We start from the raw sequence: 16,719 nt of genomic DNA on the forward strand, positions 1-16,719 counted from the left end.
AAGCAGATGGATATTAACTTTAATCATATGTACCATCAGCTTATAAATAGACGTGTATCACTACTTCGATTCATTTTTATTTTCTTTCATACTGCAGAAATTTGTATTACTTTTTATATCAGCCTACGTCACTGTAAAATTATTCTTCTTCGTGTTCTGCTTGTCCACGCACTATCTTCGTCTTCGGATTTGTGCATACGTTAGCTAAGAACTCCTTCATCGTGTTGGTCCCCTTGAAGTGGGGATGAGGCTTAAGTTGTGGTTTAAATCTTCCTTCGGGGGGCTTTAAACCAGCACGAACCAAGAGGGAAGCTCCGTATGGAGATTGGTTGACCACCCGTCTGCGTAACTGTGGGCGTCGTGTTCCTCCAATCATACATACGGAGAGGACCGTACCGACGATTCCCCCACGCTCGTCCTAACCAACCCTTCTCTCCCATCTTTCCCTATCCTTTCCCCCCTAATCCAGGGTGTTATGCGTCACCGTGCCTATTGGATGGTTTGCAGCCAGGGGTATCCGGCTGTATTCTAACGGCGCTCTCCTGATACCGGGTCACCTCAGGAGGTAGAATGACCTTGCCACGGCGGAGGGGACCGCTGTGGTCGACGTCTCCCTTCTCCCCCCCTAAATACGTAGTCCGCCACGCTCGCCACGTCGAGCAGTGCGGACGTTTATGAAAAAAGATGAACCAAAACAAAAAACCCGCCTCGGATAACCGAGAACCCCCCAAAAAAAGTAGACCCACCCAGTCAGGAAGGTCCGGTCTGTCCTCGGACAAGACCAAGCAAGCCAGCGGTGCAAAGTCTGTGGCCAAGCCAGGGCTGAGCATACGCTCTGTCCCCTCTGGGACTGCCTCAACGGCATCGAGGCCCCCTTCCGGCAACCGGTCTAGCCATGTCCCTAGACAAGCTAGCGAGGATTTTAATCCGTCCGGTGCTGGTAGCAGACCCACCCTCGCAGATAGGTCTTCGGGAGGCAAGGGCAGCCCTGTCACAAGACAAGCTAGCCCTGCTGCCGTCCCCGCCACTCCAGGAGGCAAGGGAACATCGACAGGTGCAATCCCTAAAGCGGCGTCGGCGACATCAGACCGCATGGCTAAGCCAGCGGCCTCTGAGGTGCGCCATTCTGGCACTAATGTAGCGATGGGCAGTAGCCATCCCCAGAAGCACATTAGTGCATCAGAAAGGTACTATCGTACCAGACGGTCAGCCCTCAGAATCCTGGAGAGACTGAGGGATAAGAAGCCAGAAGAACTGACCGCAGAAGAGCTGGACTCAAGAAATTGGGCCGAAAAGTTTATGGCTGAACACCAGGCGAAAGCCAAACAAGAGTCTGCTCAAGGCAAGCGGAAGTCCTCTAGGGAGCTAAGCTCGGAACCCAAGAGAACAAGGGTATCCGCCTTTTTAACAGCGGACGAGCTGCAGAAAAGATCCTTCGCGGACGCGGCGAAGGACACATTTACCAGGGCTGTGATAGACCGCAGCTCACTTGATGGTGCAATATCACCACAGAACTGGGACCTGGTCAACAGGCGACTCTGGGCCGTCTATAAGGAGGTTCTAGGGGAAAACCCAGGACCACCCCCCAGTTGTGCGGACGCCGGTTGGTTCCAAAACCGCGTCAAATTAACAAGGTGCGCGGACCAGAGATCCGTCGACCTATACACCCTGGCCATCAGTCGCGTAGGCGAGGTCTGGCCGGGTGCACGCCTTGAGGCGATAAAGCGGGAAGACATTCCCAATCGGCCCAGATCCAGGGCCTGGATTCCAGACTTCCACACCGACCCACAGGAAGTGCTGGAATGGATACGTATGGGCAACCCCGAGCTACCCACCCACGACTGGAAGGTAGCAAAGATAGGCGATATCGATGGCAAGCGAAGGTTAGCGGTAATAGTCCTCAACGAGGAATCAGTAGAACCGCTAGCCAACCAAAACTGGAGGATAAATTATGGCTTCCAAGCCTTGAACCTCCATGTTTATCGGCAGGACGTGTCAGGGAAACAACACCCTACCGACGAAGCGAGCGCAGTGGAAAGTGCTACTGACGACGAAGTGGCATCCACCTCCGGAATGGTCGGCGAACTCTTCGAGAGGGTGACTCTAGAAGAGGGGGCGGGGGACCACTCCGACTTTTCCGACACCATGGTGGAAGGAGAAGGGGAGGATATCCTCCCCCTTTCTGACGAAGAGGACGTCAACCGGACTGTGGTTGGCTGTCCAGCAGCAGCACGCGAAACTGATGGTGGGGATAGTTCAGATTAATCTCCACCACTGCAAGGCGGCCTCAGCCGCACTTCTCCTCCGTCTCGCCGAAAGAGAAGAGGAGATCGCACTCATCCAGGAGCCTTGGGTCATAAAAGATCGGGTTTGTGGATTGAATATGAAGGGATATAAGCTGTTCTATGTAACTGACAAAGGTAAACCCAGGTCGTGCATATTGATAAAAAAGTGTATTAATGCATTTCTCTTGATACAGTTTAGCGATGCGGACAACGTCATCATAGCAGTGGAATCAGGCGGAATGTCTATTTGGCTGGCTTCCACATATATGGCCCACGACGCAGAAACATTACCTCCACCACAATCCTTAAGGAGCGCGGTAATGGAGGCCTCTAGACGCGGCACTCCGATGGTCATAGGAGCGGACGCGAATGCCCATCATCACATATGGGGCAGCTCAGATACAAATGAACGCGGTGAGTCGATATTCGAATTCATTATGTGCAATAACTTACAGGTTAGCAACGTAGGTGATACCCCTACCTTTGTGACGTCTGTTAGAAGGGAGGTCCTTGACATTACATGTGTCAATGAGCAGGGGGCAGAACTCTTGAATGACTGGAGAGTCTCAAAAGACAACTCCTTTTCAGATCACATGTACGTCGTTTATAACCTATACATACCAGTAAGAAAACAACAAGCGGTCTTAAACCGCAGAAAAACAAATTGGAAAAAATTTGAAACAATATTTTCTAATAATATTTCCGACCTCACAAATCAAATAAACTCGGAACATCAACTTGATAACGTCGTAGACGATATAACTAAAGCATTTCATCGTGCAGCAAAATTAGCCTGCCCAATCAGGGCAACAAGTAGGAAACCAAAACCTCCATGGTGGTCCACTGAAATTGCAACCCTCAGAAGGGAATGCAGATCAAAATTTAATGAAGCTAAGAGATCCAACTCTTGGAGTGAATTTAAAGACTGGCAACGCCGATTTAAGTATGCAATAAGAGACGCTAAGCGCTCCTCATGGAGGAACTTCTGTCAGAAGATAGAAATTACTTCGGAGGCCAGCAGACTGCGCAAAATACTATCTGTGAGTCCCAGCAATATTAGCTATCTCATCAAGGAGGATGGTGATTGGACAACTAGCAGCGAAGAAACTCTAGAGCTTCTTGTACAGACGCACTTTCCGGGTTGCCTCCACAGTAGAGTCACAAATACCCGAATCATAGGCAACCATGATGACATTCCAGCGAATATCATAACCGAGGAGAACATAAAGCATGCTATTAGCAGCTTCCAACCGTTTAAATCTCCGGGACCAGACGGCATTATTCCCGCTGACCTACAGCATACAGCAGGAATGATTGCACCCATACTCGTACCAGTCTTTGAAGCAGTGTTACGAATGAATTATATACCCCACAAATGGGAGGAGGTAAGAGTAGTTTTCATTCCCAAGGCAGGAAAAACTACACACACGAGACCAAAAGACTTCAGACCAATTAGTCTGTCGTCTTTCCTGTTGAAATCTCTAGAGAGACTAATAGATGGGCACATTAGAGACAAGGTGGGCAGCAAACTTTCGGCAGCCCAGCATGCCTACAACAAAGGGAGATCAGTCGAAACAGCACTCCATTCTTTAGTGCACACAATTGAAAGATCACTTTATTACAAAGAATACACCCTCGCGGCCTTCCTGGACATCGAGGGTGCTTTCAACAATGTATCTCCTGCAGCGATTATCTCATCTCTGATAAATCTGGGAGTAAGCAATTCACTAACCTCATTTATTGAACGAATGTTAATCGGCCGAGAAATAAGCGCAGGATTAGGTGAATCAGTAATAAAAAGGTTCCCCGTCAGGGGTACACCCCAGGGGGGAGTAATATCACCGCTCCTGTGGAATATAGCAGTAGACAGCCTTCTTCGGGAACTTGAAGACATTGGCGGTCAGATAATTGCATACGCCGACGATATTGTAATAGCTATCTCGGGTAAACATCTTTCAACATTGACAGATCTAAACCAAAGATCCCTCAACAAACTATCCCTGTGGTGTAACAGGCGAGGACTGGGAGTGAATCCTGAAAAAACAGACCTTGTGCTGTTCACCAGGAAGCATAAGATACCTGATCTCGGGAACATAACTCTAGAGGGCAACACCCTCGCAATAAAGGAAGAGACCAAATATCTAGGTCTCATAGTAGATAGGAAACTAAACTGGGGGCCCAACGTTGCAGATAGAGTGCGCAAAGCAACAGTGGCACTATATTCCTGCAGCAGAGCAATAGGGAAAAAATGGGGGATGGAACCCAAAATAATACACTGGCTATACACGGCGGTGGTTAGGCCAATTCTCTATCACGGTATAGTGGTATGGTGGAACACCCTTGGGAAAGGGGTAAACTTCAAAAAAATGGACAAGGTTCAAAGGCTTGCGTCCACACTCATAACTGGTGCGATGAGAACAACACCATCCAAGGCACTGTATGCCCTACTGAATTTTCTTCCGGTGGACCTACATGCCAAACAAGTCGCAAGTGGCGCGGCAATTCGAATGAATATTCTAAATAAGTGGTCAAATACCAGTTATGGTCACGGTAGAATATTAACGGAGTTTCCGGGGCTACCCGGATTGGTGGACTATGCACTTCCGGAACCTGCACCCGCTACAGCGTTCGCGACCCTCCTACCCTCAAGGGAAGAGTGGAAGCATGACGTTGTAAGTAGTGGAGAGTCCATCCATGTATACACAGATGGCTCAAAGCTCGAGGGAAGGGTTGGAGGAGGGGTATATTCCCATCACCTGGGAATCTCCCTCAGCTTTCGTCTCCCGGACCACTGTAGCGTTTTTCAGGCTGAACTGATGGCAATCGACAGGGCCACGAAACTGGTAAAGTGTGATATGATACCCCAAGTTGATATCTACATCTTCACTGACAGCCAGGCGGCAATAAAGTCCCTCACGAAGCAGTCGACAACCTCCATGGTAGCCATGAAATGCCGCGCATCTCTTAACGAGATGGCTGAGTCATTTCGCCCAAAGGTAATATGGGTTCCGGGACACTGCGGCATAGAGGGGAATTGTAAGGCCGACGAACTGGCGCGACTTGGCACGAAACTTCCTTTTGAGGATATAAATGACGAAATAGGAATACCCTTGCAAACTTGTAAGCTACTTATCTCCGAGAGGCTCACTAAAGTAGCGAACGAAAGGTGGCAGGACGAAATCACCTGCAAAACTGCCAAACAATTATGGCCGGTGCTCAGCGCCAACCGCACTGGCCTACTACTGAGTCTAAATAAGTCCAATATTAGATTATTAGTATCCGTCATAACAGGACACTGCCTAATTGGCAAGCACGCCTATCGACTTGGCCTACGCTCACATGACTTCTGTAGAAGTTGTCAAGATGAAGAAGAGGAGGAAACGATTGTGCACCTGTTGTGCCAATGCCCTGCTCTATCTAGACGAAGACTCTCCACTCTCGGTAGGCAATTCTTCGACAACTTGGAGGACCTTAGATGCGTCGAAATCAGGGATCTTCTAAAATTCGTTCAAAGTTCAAAATGGTTTTAGGAGGGATTGGGAGTTGCTGACCCAACATGCGGCATCACAATGGGCCATTAGCCTAAGTGTGTCTTATAGACGACCGCGACAACCTACCTACCTAGCTAAGAACTCTGAAACAGCTGGCAACGCTCCTAAATACAGTTCAGAAATAAAGCCTTTTTAAACCCATTTAATCTGATACCCATATTTTTAATAATTGCTTTAACTTACTAAATAACTTGAGTTTTTTGAACAGGTGGCAACCCCCTTTAACATTCTAAATATTCATATTTTAACATTTCATTAACTTTATGCTAATTCTAATTTAAAAACAGGTGGCAACCCTATTCAAAATATTTTAAAACCAATACCTTGGTAAACCTTTTTCGACTGACACACATATTACGATACATATTTAAATTGTGTATCTAATTCCTTTAAAATAAGTTGAATTTCATTTCTAAAACATATAGCAACCCTCTTAAATAAAGTCCAGAAAATAAACATTTTTAACCCACGTCAATTTATATCCATACTTTAATAATTGATTTGACTTATTAAGTAATTTGTGTTTAACTTTTTACACAGGAAACCCTTTTTAATGCTATAAATTCTCAAACGAAATATTTCTTAATACTCGTTTGTTTGACGGTAATATTTCAATATTTCACATAATTTGATTTAATTCGACTTTTCGAACAGGTGGCAATTCTGTTCAAATTATTTTTAAACCAAAACCTCGTTAAACCTTTTTCGGCTGACATTTGTACTGTGATTCATATTTACCACTGGAGTACACGCGCGGCCTACTATAGTAGACCACGGCAACATTTTTGTTGATACCTTGACAGTTTTGTATGTTAGAGCTGTGCGATTCCAGGAAAGCCTTCTGCATTAAATTTGTCGACGAATGAGTACCGCGCTTGACTTCCACGCGTATGCACTTTTTTGTGGATTGGCGCGAAAATCGTGGGCCTACCATAGTAGTGCATATGCGGTGCATAAGTGGTCTTAGAAAATGCCGCCAATAGCCACTTAAAATATTTTTCGATTTGCAATCGAAGCTCTCATAATCAACCAAGTGAAAGTCAATACTGAAAAAAATTTTACGGATAACTTTTTACAAGAATACTCCCTCGATTTTTTTAAACCCGCTTTGAATCGCTGTACATCCATTGAAACACTTTTATAACAAATAAAATTTGGAATAGGGAAGCTCTTAGGAGCATCTCAAGAAGTACAGCACGATGTAATACCAAATTTTAGCTGGTCAGTTCACCTTTTGTACCAGAGCTCTAAGTCCACCACAAAAAGTGGTGCAAGACTTTTAACAAATGCATTTGTCCTGATCACCAGCCTGTGGTGGGTATCCAATGTTACGAAAACTGATAGTTTTTTGAATAATATTGGTATAAGGAGAAATTTTAAGACATTGATCTAAGAAGCAAAATTTCTCCTATTTTTTCTGTTACATAACTAAATTATTTATTTTTTCAGATTCCTAGCTGCTATGAAAAAATTTAAGTTTGGGATCGTAAACGTAATAGATTCAGCTACATTTTTTAACTATAAGTTTCATTTAAATGTTATCTAAGAAAACATTTATTGACATTTTAAAATGGTCTACTATAGTAGGCCAAGCGTGCATTGGTGTAAAAAAAGAGCACGTGCACTCTAGTGTTAAATTATCTCTATTAAAATACTCTTAATTCGAATTAAATTTAATTTTAAAATCAGGTGGAAACCCCTCTACATGCAATTTGGAAATAAAGTTTCTTCAAAGCAATTTTGAATAGGTAATATTTATATTGAAGTAATTTATTTAACCTCTCGCTTATATTGAATCTAGTTTTGGTGCAAATATTTTCAAACCACGACATCTTTCGTCTGACGTCTATATCACGGCATACATTTAAATTTTTTGCTTTTATTTAAGTCGAACTTGGTCAGCAAAAATCCTCCGGCTGAACCCTCCACGAGGGTTCTGACTGTAAATGGGCACTACAGAGGATTCTGTGCGATGTCAGAATGGTGCTCAGCTAAGATAAGGAATCAGTGCTATGTGCTAAACTCCTTAATAGCTTAGTCATGTGGCTTGGAGGTCTGAAGGGGCTGGATCAAGGTGTCACGCGCACCATACTTGGGGACCCTAAATAGCCCAGCGCGAACGGAGCCCTCTGGGAGGCGGACACACCCAGGATGTAAGTAGGCCTTACCTGTGCATCGCGGATCTCTGCCCGGGTGGACGAACCCCTTTCTCCGCAGCCCGTGGGAACAAGTATGGACAATTATAAAAAACAGAAAACCATTACAACAAAAACCGCAACAACAGCAACAAAAACAAATTATAAAGGGACCGGCCCTCTTAAAGCGTCGGAAGGGTTTCGGCCCACTAAAGAAGGGACTCAAGCGATGCAGAGTACTTTCACCAGCCGTAGTGCGGTGACAAATAGCGGGAAACCAAAGCCAATGGTGAAACCGGGCAAAGCTCTTGCAATAGCGAAGGAAAGCGGCGGTGGGGATGCTCAAAGGAGTCCACCCCGGGAAACTCCTGGCACCAGTGGATGCCAACCTGGCATGCGGATTGCAGCCAGAGAATAAGGCTGAATCTGGGGCGCAGGCTCCGGGCGGTCCTCCCGCGACACCCACTGCCTTCACGAGGCCTGACCAGAGGCCAGAACCAGCTGCAGCGGGCTATCGACAGAGGAAGCTGGCTGCACGAATCCTGCAAAGGTTCACCACAACGCCTGACCTGTGTAGCAAGGCGAAGGAAGAGCATATGAAGGAGATTCTCACAGAAATCGACTGGGCAAAGGCAGTCCTGCCCGACTACCGCAAGCCGGAGGAGAAGTAGCCGCAGGTGCCCTCCAGTAAGCACAATAGATCGGGAGAAAATACGCCCAACAATGCAAAGAGGGTCAGAACGCAGGAACCTTATTTTGCTGAAGTAGCCAAGGAGCAGATCCTGCTTGGCGTCATTGACGAGAGTAATGAAGACAGCCCCGCCCAGAGCAGCAATGGAAGTGGGTTAAGGCCGCGATGGCCGACATTGATATTACCATAATGTTGCAGAATCCGGGACTTCCGCCAACCTGAAAGGGAGCGGGGTGTTTCCAAAATCACATCCGGGTTATAGCATGCGAGGATGCTAGATCAGCGGAGATCTACAAGAAGACAGTCGCTGGCATTGGAGAAGTCTACCCTGGTGCGAAGCTCAGGGCGGTCGACTTCAAGGACCTACCGGTGCGACCGAGAGCTAGAGCATGGTTGCCGCGTTTTTTATCGTAGGAAGGCCATGTAAGCCTAGCTGTTCCACAGAAGGAGAGGTTCCTCCAGCGTTCGTTCGCTGCTTGTACGGTGCTATTCCTTGCATGTAGTTTAAAAGTGGTCATTGGCATACCTACCCTGTCCTTCCCCGGAAGGATGGGGGTAGTCGTACCATTCCTTGCCAGTTCGTCAACTTGCAGTTGCCCTCAATATCTGTTCAGGCACCCATATGAGTTGTATTCTATAGTGCTGGGCCATCCCGTTTAGGGATCTGCGGCATTCAGTTAAAGACTTTTTGTTGTCTGCGCATGAGTCTAGAACTTTCGGGGCTGCTTGACTGTCAGAGAAGATAAATAACTGTTTTTACTCCTTGCGTACTTTTACTAGGTGCCCAGTGGCCTCCTGGATTGCCAGCACCTCCGCCTGGTATACACTGCAGTGGTCGGGAAGGCAAAAATATGTATTCAGTTCCAAATCCGGGGATAAGACTCCTCCCCCGACCTTTCCGTCGAGTTTTGAGCCATCAGTGTAAATATTTATAACGTTGCGTATATGGTGAGGCCTAGTGTCCCAGTCCTTTCGAGTTGGTATGGTTATTATATAGTTTTTAGTGAAGGTATTTGATGGTATGCAGTAATCAGTGCTTGCAGGTATCGGTATGGGCGCCCTTGTCCCTAGGATTATCGAAAGGCCTGATGGACCATGAGTCTAGGAGCCTGCCACTCTAAGTCTTAAGGCTGCAATAGTGGCTATCTCCCGAGGTTCTAGATCAAGCGGGCCAGATGTAGGATAGCGTTAAGAGCTTCGGTCGTGAAGGAACAAAGATCTCCACTTATACATAGCTCCGCACTCCTTTGTACCTTTTGAAGTTGCCTGAGCGCCGTGGTCTTATCAAGGGTAGGCCACCAAACTAGGGCTCCGTAAAGCAGAATAAGGCGAACAATGTCAGTGTAGATCCAGTGAACTATCTTAGGTGAGAAACCCCACGATACGCCGATCGCCTTTTTACATGTGAAGAGCGCTGTGGTGGCTTTCTTTATGCGTTCCATTGTTTTGTCCTTCCAGAGCAGTTTGCTGTCAAGAATTACTCCAAAATATTTTGCAGTATGATTAAATTTCAGGCTTGAGCCATCGAGTTGGGGGGTGTAAGAGCCGGTACTTTGTATCGCCTGGTAAAAAGGACTAGCTCTGTTTTAGCTGGGTTAACCTCAAGATCGATGTTTTTAGTCCAAGTAACGAGTGAGCCAAGAGCATAAGATCACATCGAGGTTCAGGAATTTTCCCTGTACGATAACCGCAACATCATCGGCGTATGCGACAATCCCATATCCATCCGCATCCATGCGCAGTAGCAGTTGGTTCACCTTCACTACCCATAGGAAAGGAGAGACAACACCCCCCTGTGGAGTTCCCTCCTAACAGACCTACCAGTTGTCTGCCCCCCCATTCGGAGCTAACCACCCTGCTGGTGAGCAATTGGTGGATTGTCCTAAACAGGGGTTTATGCACCCGCAGGTCCGTCAGAGCCGAGGTAATTGCATACGGGAGGACATTGTTGAACGCCCCTGCTATGTCCAGGAATGCTACTAATGCAAATTCCTTTTCTTTTAGTGATTGCTCAATTTTTGAGACTAGCGAGTGGAGGGCAGTGTCCGTGGATCTGCCCTTGCTGTAGGCCTGTTTCGTGTTAGATAACAGAGTAGGGTTAATCGATTATGTCTTATGTAAGTCTCCAGAAGTCTTCCAGAGTCTTATGTAGAAAGGATGAAAGGGTGATAGGCCTAAAATCGCCAGGTTTAGCATGAGAAGCTCTGCCCGCTTTCGGTATGAACATGACCTTGACTTCTGTCTAGGCTCCGGGAATGTAGCCGAGTTTTAGGCAACTGGTAAAGATGGCCTTTAGCCATGGCCTTGTACGTTCCATGGTGTGTTGTCGGTGGGCCGGATATATTACATCCGGTCCTGGCGTTTTATAAGGCTTGAAGTTAGGTTTGGCCCAAGATATTTTCCTGTCGCTTATAATTTCGTTGATGAGCTGTGGTGTAGCCTCTGCTGATTCTGGATTATATAACATGTCATCGTTGCTTTCTGGGAAGTGATTATCTAAGAGTAATTTAATGGTTTCGGAACTTGAGTCGGTCCAGGACCCATCATCCTTTTGAATAGAGCTAGGTGATTTTGCGGGTACCTTACGGAGCCTAGAGACTTCGGATGTAGCCTCTGTCCCACTACAAAAATCACTCCACGAGGTGCGTTTTGCTTTCCTGATGGCTTTCTTGTATATGTTAAGTGTCAATTTATATTTTTCCCAAGATCCCTATAAGGCGTCATGCTTAGCAGCATTGAATGCCTTCCTACATTCTTTGCAAAGTTTATTTAGATCGGAGGACCACCAGGGAGGTTTGTACGCCTCCCTAGTTTTCCTCTTGGGCATGCTTTGATAAGTGCTGTCTCGCAACTTTCAGCAAAAAAGCTAACTAGTTGATCAAGTTCCTCCCTTTTCTCTGGTATATTTAATGGTTCGGAAGGTAGGTTCTTATATACAAGTTTTCTGTAATACCCCCCATTAGTTTTCCGGATATTTCGTATCTCTTTAGAGACGGGGGGCGAGTCTAATATGCTAAATTCTATGAACCTCTGGTCTGTGAAAGAGGGCTCTTTCAGGACCTTGCGGCCCTGCAAAGAGAAGGGAGGGGTCGCCGCTCGAATTAGCCCGTCAGGGCGTTTCCAGGTATCACCACGGGGAGGCCCCTTATACCAAGGGGGTGCTAATCGCAATGCAATTGAACACCTACGAGTCGACGCTTTGGGATGTCGCGTGTGTGCAAGTCGATCATCCCCATCAAAGACACCCCAAACAAAGTTAAGAGAATAATCTTTGTGCAGTTCGCGTGTTTCGTTAACTTACTCATTACTTCTATATATGTAAGGCGGTATTACTATACTCCTTACCATCGGCGTAGCCAGAATGAAATTTAGGGGGGGCTCGACCCTATTAAACTGGCATTTCAGGGTACTATTTTATATATATATAAGGAAAATTTGAAAGTTAGGGGGGGGAGGCTCGAGCACCCCTTGCCCCTACCTGGCTACGCCCATGCTCCCTACAGTATTAGTGCATAATATTTAGTAAATCTGCGTTTTAAATTTTTTACTAGGTAGTCAGGAGTTTTTCCAATGGACCATAAATTATAATACATATATGTAATTCCAAAAGTTTACATAAAATATAGAAATATGGGTATGAAATAAAAGAAAAATTCTAAGTAAGATTAATTATAACTTTTGTTTTCAATTTGGAACATGTCAAAAATGTCCTTTAAAAATAATATCCTTCAAGATTTTTAATTTTAAATGCATTTGGAAGAATCTTAGTTAAATTAAAATCCTATTAATAAATACTTCAAAGTATTATTCAAGGTTAAAAATTGCAAACGATATTTTAGTTTAATTAATTTTTTCGATGCGCTTGGGAGAAATCCTGTCATCCTATTAAAAATTGAAAGATGCAGATTTACTAGAAATGCGCTAAAATATGGGAACCATATCGAATATTTCGCATTTTCAAAGTTTTCATGCACGATTAATTTAAGTTATTAACTAAAACTTCAACTAAAACTCGGCGCGGGTTATCGTTATCCTACGGCCATAAAATTTAATATATATGCTACTTAGGCTAAAAAGCACAGATATAGTGGGTATGCATATCAAAATTTGCAAACTTTTTTTTTTCTCATATATTCTAGGGACAGTCTAATAGATACATATGTATGCAAATACCCTTTTGAATTTTTCGCACCTTCATCTGAATGTTGTCATTTTGTTTTTTTTTTCGTGCCTTAGTTTGGCACATTTTCAGTCTAATAGATACATATGTATGCAAATACCCTTTTGAATTTTTCGCACCTTCATCTGAATGTTGTCATTTTGTTTTTTTTGCCTTAGTTTGGCACATTTTCAAATTCCATCACTGGTAGGTAGAGTAGTGCCTGCTGCTTGGTTGCTTGGCAAATTCAGTTGTGTGATTTCATCGCAATCATTTGTGATCGTGCACAAATAACAATTACAACAATAACGTCAACGTCAACGCATAACTACAAAAACAGCAAAAACATCAGCAATGAATGACTAAAGCACCAAACAGCAAAACACTCTATCCAACAACAACAAAAAACAATAATGTAAATAATTATTAAATAAGAAAACATTAGCCTTGAAAATCGTATTGCAACAATATGAGTGCATGTTATAGCAGCAACAACAAGATAATAAAAATGATAGCAACTTAAGAACTATTTATTACGTGTGAACTCGTTATGCGGTTGGTGTGGTAAATTGGACCAATCAAAAAGGGAGGTAAGATGAATACTTTTTGCGTATTTACGATTATTAAATTAGATTTTTCGGCAAGTACATAATTCCGCGAATGTTGAAACAGGTGAAATTGGGGTATCATTTAGAATTGTAAAAAATTTATAGAAATTTAATTTTTTAATGTGTCAAATCAATTGAAAGCTTTCATTTACGCTGATTATGCTCATGATTCAATGATAAAAGGTTTGCTCACTAGTGGCATTAGAGTTTTGACACTCCCTTACAGAAGGTTGCACACACACAAACCCTTACACAGTGCCTTGCGAAGGGAGCCGATTTTGTTAAGAGGGAGCGAGAAGACTGTTTTTTGAACAAACCTTTTATTATTGAATCATGGATTATGCTAAGTTTTTCATTCCACCAGTATATCGATCTCAGGCATGAAACCCGATCGAAATAATTTTGCTTTGATGGAGGAACATGAAAATCATAATATGGATGGCCAAGGCTATACTAGATAACGGATCCAGGGTACCATCCATTCTAGGGAGCGGATAGCTGTCTTTCTTTACCACATTCTTACAAAAAACCGCAGGTGAACTGTATGGACTCATTTGGGGATTCAGTTGCGCCAATTTCGCTCATTTCTTATAAAATTTGGCTTATCGCTTCGAGGAGCTTGGAAAATTGGTTTGACTCACCGATAGAGCCACACTGTTAAAAAAAAGCACAATTTCGGAAAAAATCGTCTGAAATCGCAAATTTTTTTTATAAAAGTCATGAGATCGACTTGACAAATCTTTTATTTTGGCTTTGATATCTTGTGTTATTGTTAGTATGAGCCAGGGTTTCCTTCAATCCCAGATGCTCGGTCCACAATAGATACATGATTCGTAGAAATTCAAAAAAATTTCATCTACTGCGTCTCTCGTGTGCATTATGGGGTCATTTGTGAATTTCATTAAGACCTTCATGTGGCCTGTCATGTTTAAGTATTTAAGACTCCCAGCCCAAGATTGCATCAACAGGACAGATCAGCAGTACCCCTGTTAAGTCAATACACACCATCCGGTGCAATTTGTTTAGTTTTGTGCTAGCAGTACTTAGGGATAAAACGATACCATGGAGGCATCAAAAGAAAGTATCGATACCTACTAAGTATCGGGCTAAAAGTATCGCTACCTACTTATATCGATATTTGAACCTATATAAGAATTGTTTACATGAAAAAACGCTATCACATATCTATGAATTTTTGTCAAAATAATTGATGTGACTATCATTTTTAATTTTAGACGAATGGTACTTAATCGGTTTAAGAAAAACTTTAAGTTTTAAAACATGTTTTACTAGGATGGCCTCCCATCATGGGCGTCGCCAGGATCGAATTTAGGGGAGGGCTGGAATATAACAAAAACCTCGAAAATTTTATTAAAAATTTTTTATGTAGTTGGTTGATTAATCCTTATTAATACATATGTATGTGTAACCTAAATGGTTCCATTTGAAAAGACAATCTTACTAATAGCCACATACAAATTTAGTTTAGTAGGTAGAGTGGAGTACTAAGCTTACATTTTTTGACTTGTTTTCATGCAAATAGAGGAATATTAACTGAAAATCGACACCTGAGTGGAAGATCGACGTATCTCGGCAGCCAATTCGAAAACGCCTTATTTCAGAAAACATTTCAAGAACGTTCTATCTCAGAAATCGGTTCAAAAGCGCCCTAACTCAGCTGCCGATTCCAAAACGACCCATTCAGCACATTTTCAATACATTTTCATTTGAGATAGGGCCTTCTTAAACCAATTTCTGGGCTAGGGTGTTTTTCAATAAAAGTCTGAAATAGGGCGTTCTTCAATCAAATTCAGAAGTAGGGCGTTTTTGAAAAGTTTTCTGATATAGGGCGATTTCGAACTGGCTGCCGAGATAGGTCGATCTCCCACTCGGGTGTCGAAATATGACTACTATTTTCCTTCTGAGAAGATATGTAGGACAGGGGTATAAAAAATTAATAAATGTGAAGTGAATTCATATCGTCGGTCTAACTCCAGAGTCATGAATGTGCAAAATTATCAATTTTGAATTACTGGGTTGACTTCATTAACCTTTGGATGTCCTATGTTATACCAAGACCCAGCATGATTTCCCAAAATTTTAGTTAAACATATAATTACTAAAATTAAGAAATTAAATTTAAGCATATAATAAAACGTGATACATATTTGTAAATATACTTCAGTATTTAGTTGAAGATTTATTTAAAGAACTTTGTGAAAGACAACAATTAATCTTGTACTGCTAGAGGCTTGACAACCCAGAAATTGGCGCCTTTTATGGCGAAAGGCATTTAGTATCACACTTTTAAACTAAAGCATTCTTATCCCTTTCAGTATAACATTTCAACCACTGATTCTAAAAATTTTAAAATACGTATACCGGCTAGTTTTGTATCGTTCATTTCAAAAATCACATCAACAAATTTGTAAAGCTTTGAGCTTTGCCGTCATTCAGGCTCTTTTATAATGGTCAGTAATATCCTAGGTCTTTAAAAAAGAAAGTCATGTCAACTATTTTTATACCTTTCATGAGCATGAAATGGTATTATAACTTTGGTCCGATGTTTGTAAGTACCAGAACAAAAAGAGATAGACCCATGAAAATGTATACTTATATGATCAGAACGTCGAGCTGAGTTGATTTAGCCATGTCCGTCTGTCCGTCTGTCCGTCTGTCTGTCTGTTTGTATGCAATCTAGTCTCTCAGTTTTCGAGATATCCAGATCAAATTTGGTAGGTGGGTGTATTTTTATAATGTATTAATCATTTGTCGGAACCGGAAGAATCGGACCACTATAACATATAGCTCCCATACAACTGATTGTTCAGATATGAGATTTTTCATTATAACTTCTCCATTTATGCAGCTACGAACATGAAATTTTGCAATACTTGCACCCATTATCAACAGAATACTTACAGTGAAAATTACAAAGATCGGGTCACTATAACCTATAGCTCCCATACAACTGATTGTTCAGATATAAAATTTTGCGTTATAACTCCTCCATTTATATAGCTAGGAACATGAAATTCCGCACTGTTTTCAATAATTATCAACAGAAAACTTACACTGAAAATTAAAAAGATCGGGTAACTATAACCTATTGCTCCCATATAACTGATTGTTCAGATATGAGATTTTTCGTTATAATTCATCCATTTCTGTAGCTAGGACCATGAAATTTCGCGCTGTTTTCACTCATTATCAACAGAAGACTTACAGCGAAAATAACAAAGATCGGGTCACTATAACCTGCAGCCCCCATACAACTGATTGTTCAGATA

General features: G+C 43.0%; 1 protein-coding gene across 1 annotated transcript; it reads left to right on the plus strand.

Annotated features, from left to right (window-relative positions):
• Window positions 1–441: 441 nt before the first annotated feature.
• LOC108371289 (uncharacterized) lies at window positions 442–2,892 on the plus strand. The gene is made up of 2 exons (XM_017626824.1): window positions 442–2,420; window positions 2,480–2,892. Exon 1 carries the CDS (start codon window positions 685–687, stop codon window positions 2,263–2,265), a length of 1,581 nt encoding a protein of 526 aa, XP_017482313.1. The 5' UTR covers window positions 442–684; the 3' UTR covers window positions 2,266–2,420; window positions 2,480–2,892.
• Window positions 2,893–16,719: the final 13,827 nt, after the last annotated feature.

This window comes from Rhagoletis zephyria, unplaced genomic scaffold (genome assembly GCF_001687245.7).
Source record: "Rhagoletis zephyria isolate East Lansing unplaced genomic scaffold, Rhagoletis_zephyria_1.1 Rzeph_scaffold_00066, whole genome shotgun sequence".
NCBI classification, from domain to species: domain Eukaryota; kingdom Metazoa; phylum Arthropoda; class Insecta; order Diptera; family Tephritidae; genus Rhagoletis; species Rhagoletis zephyria.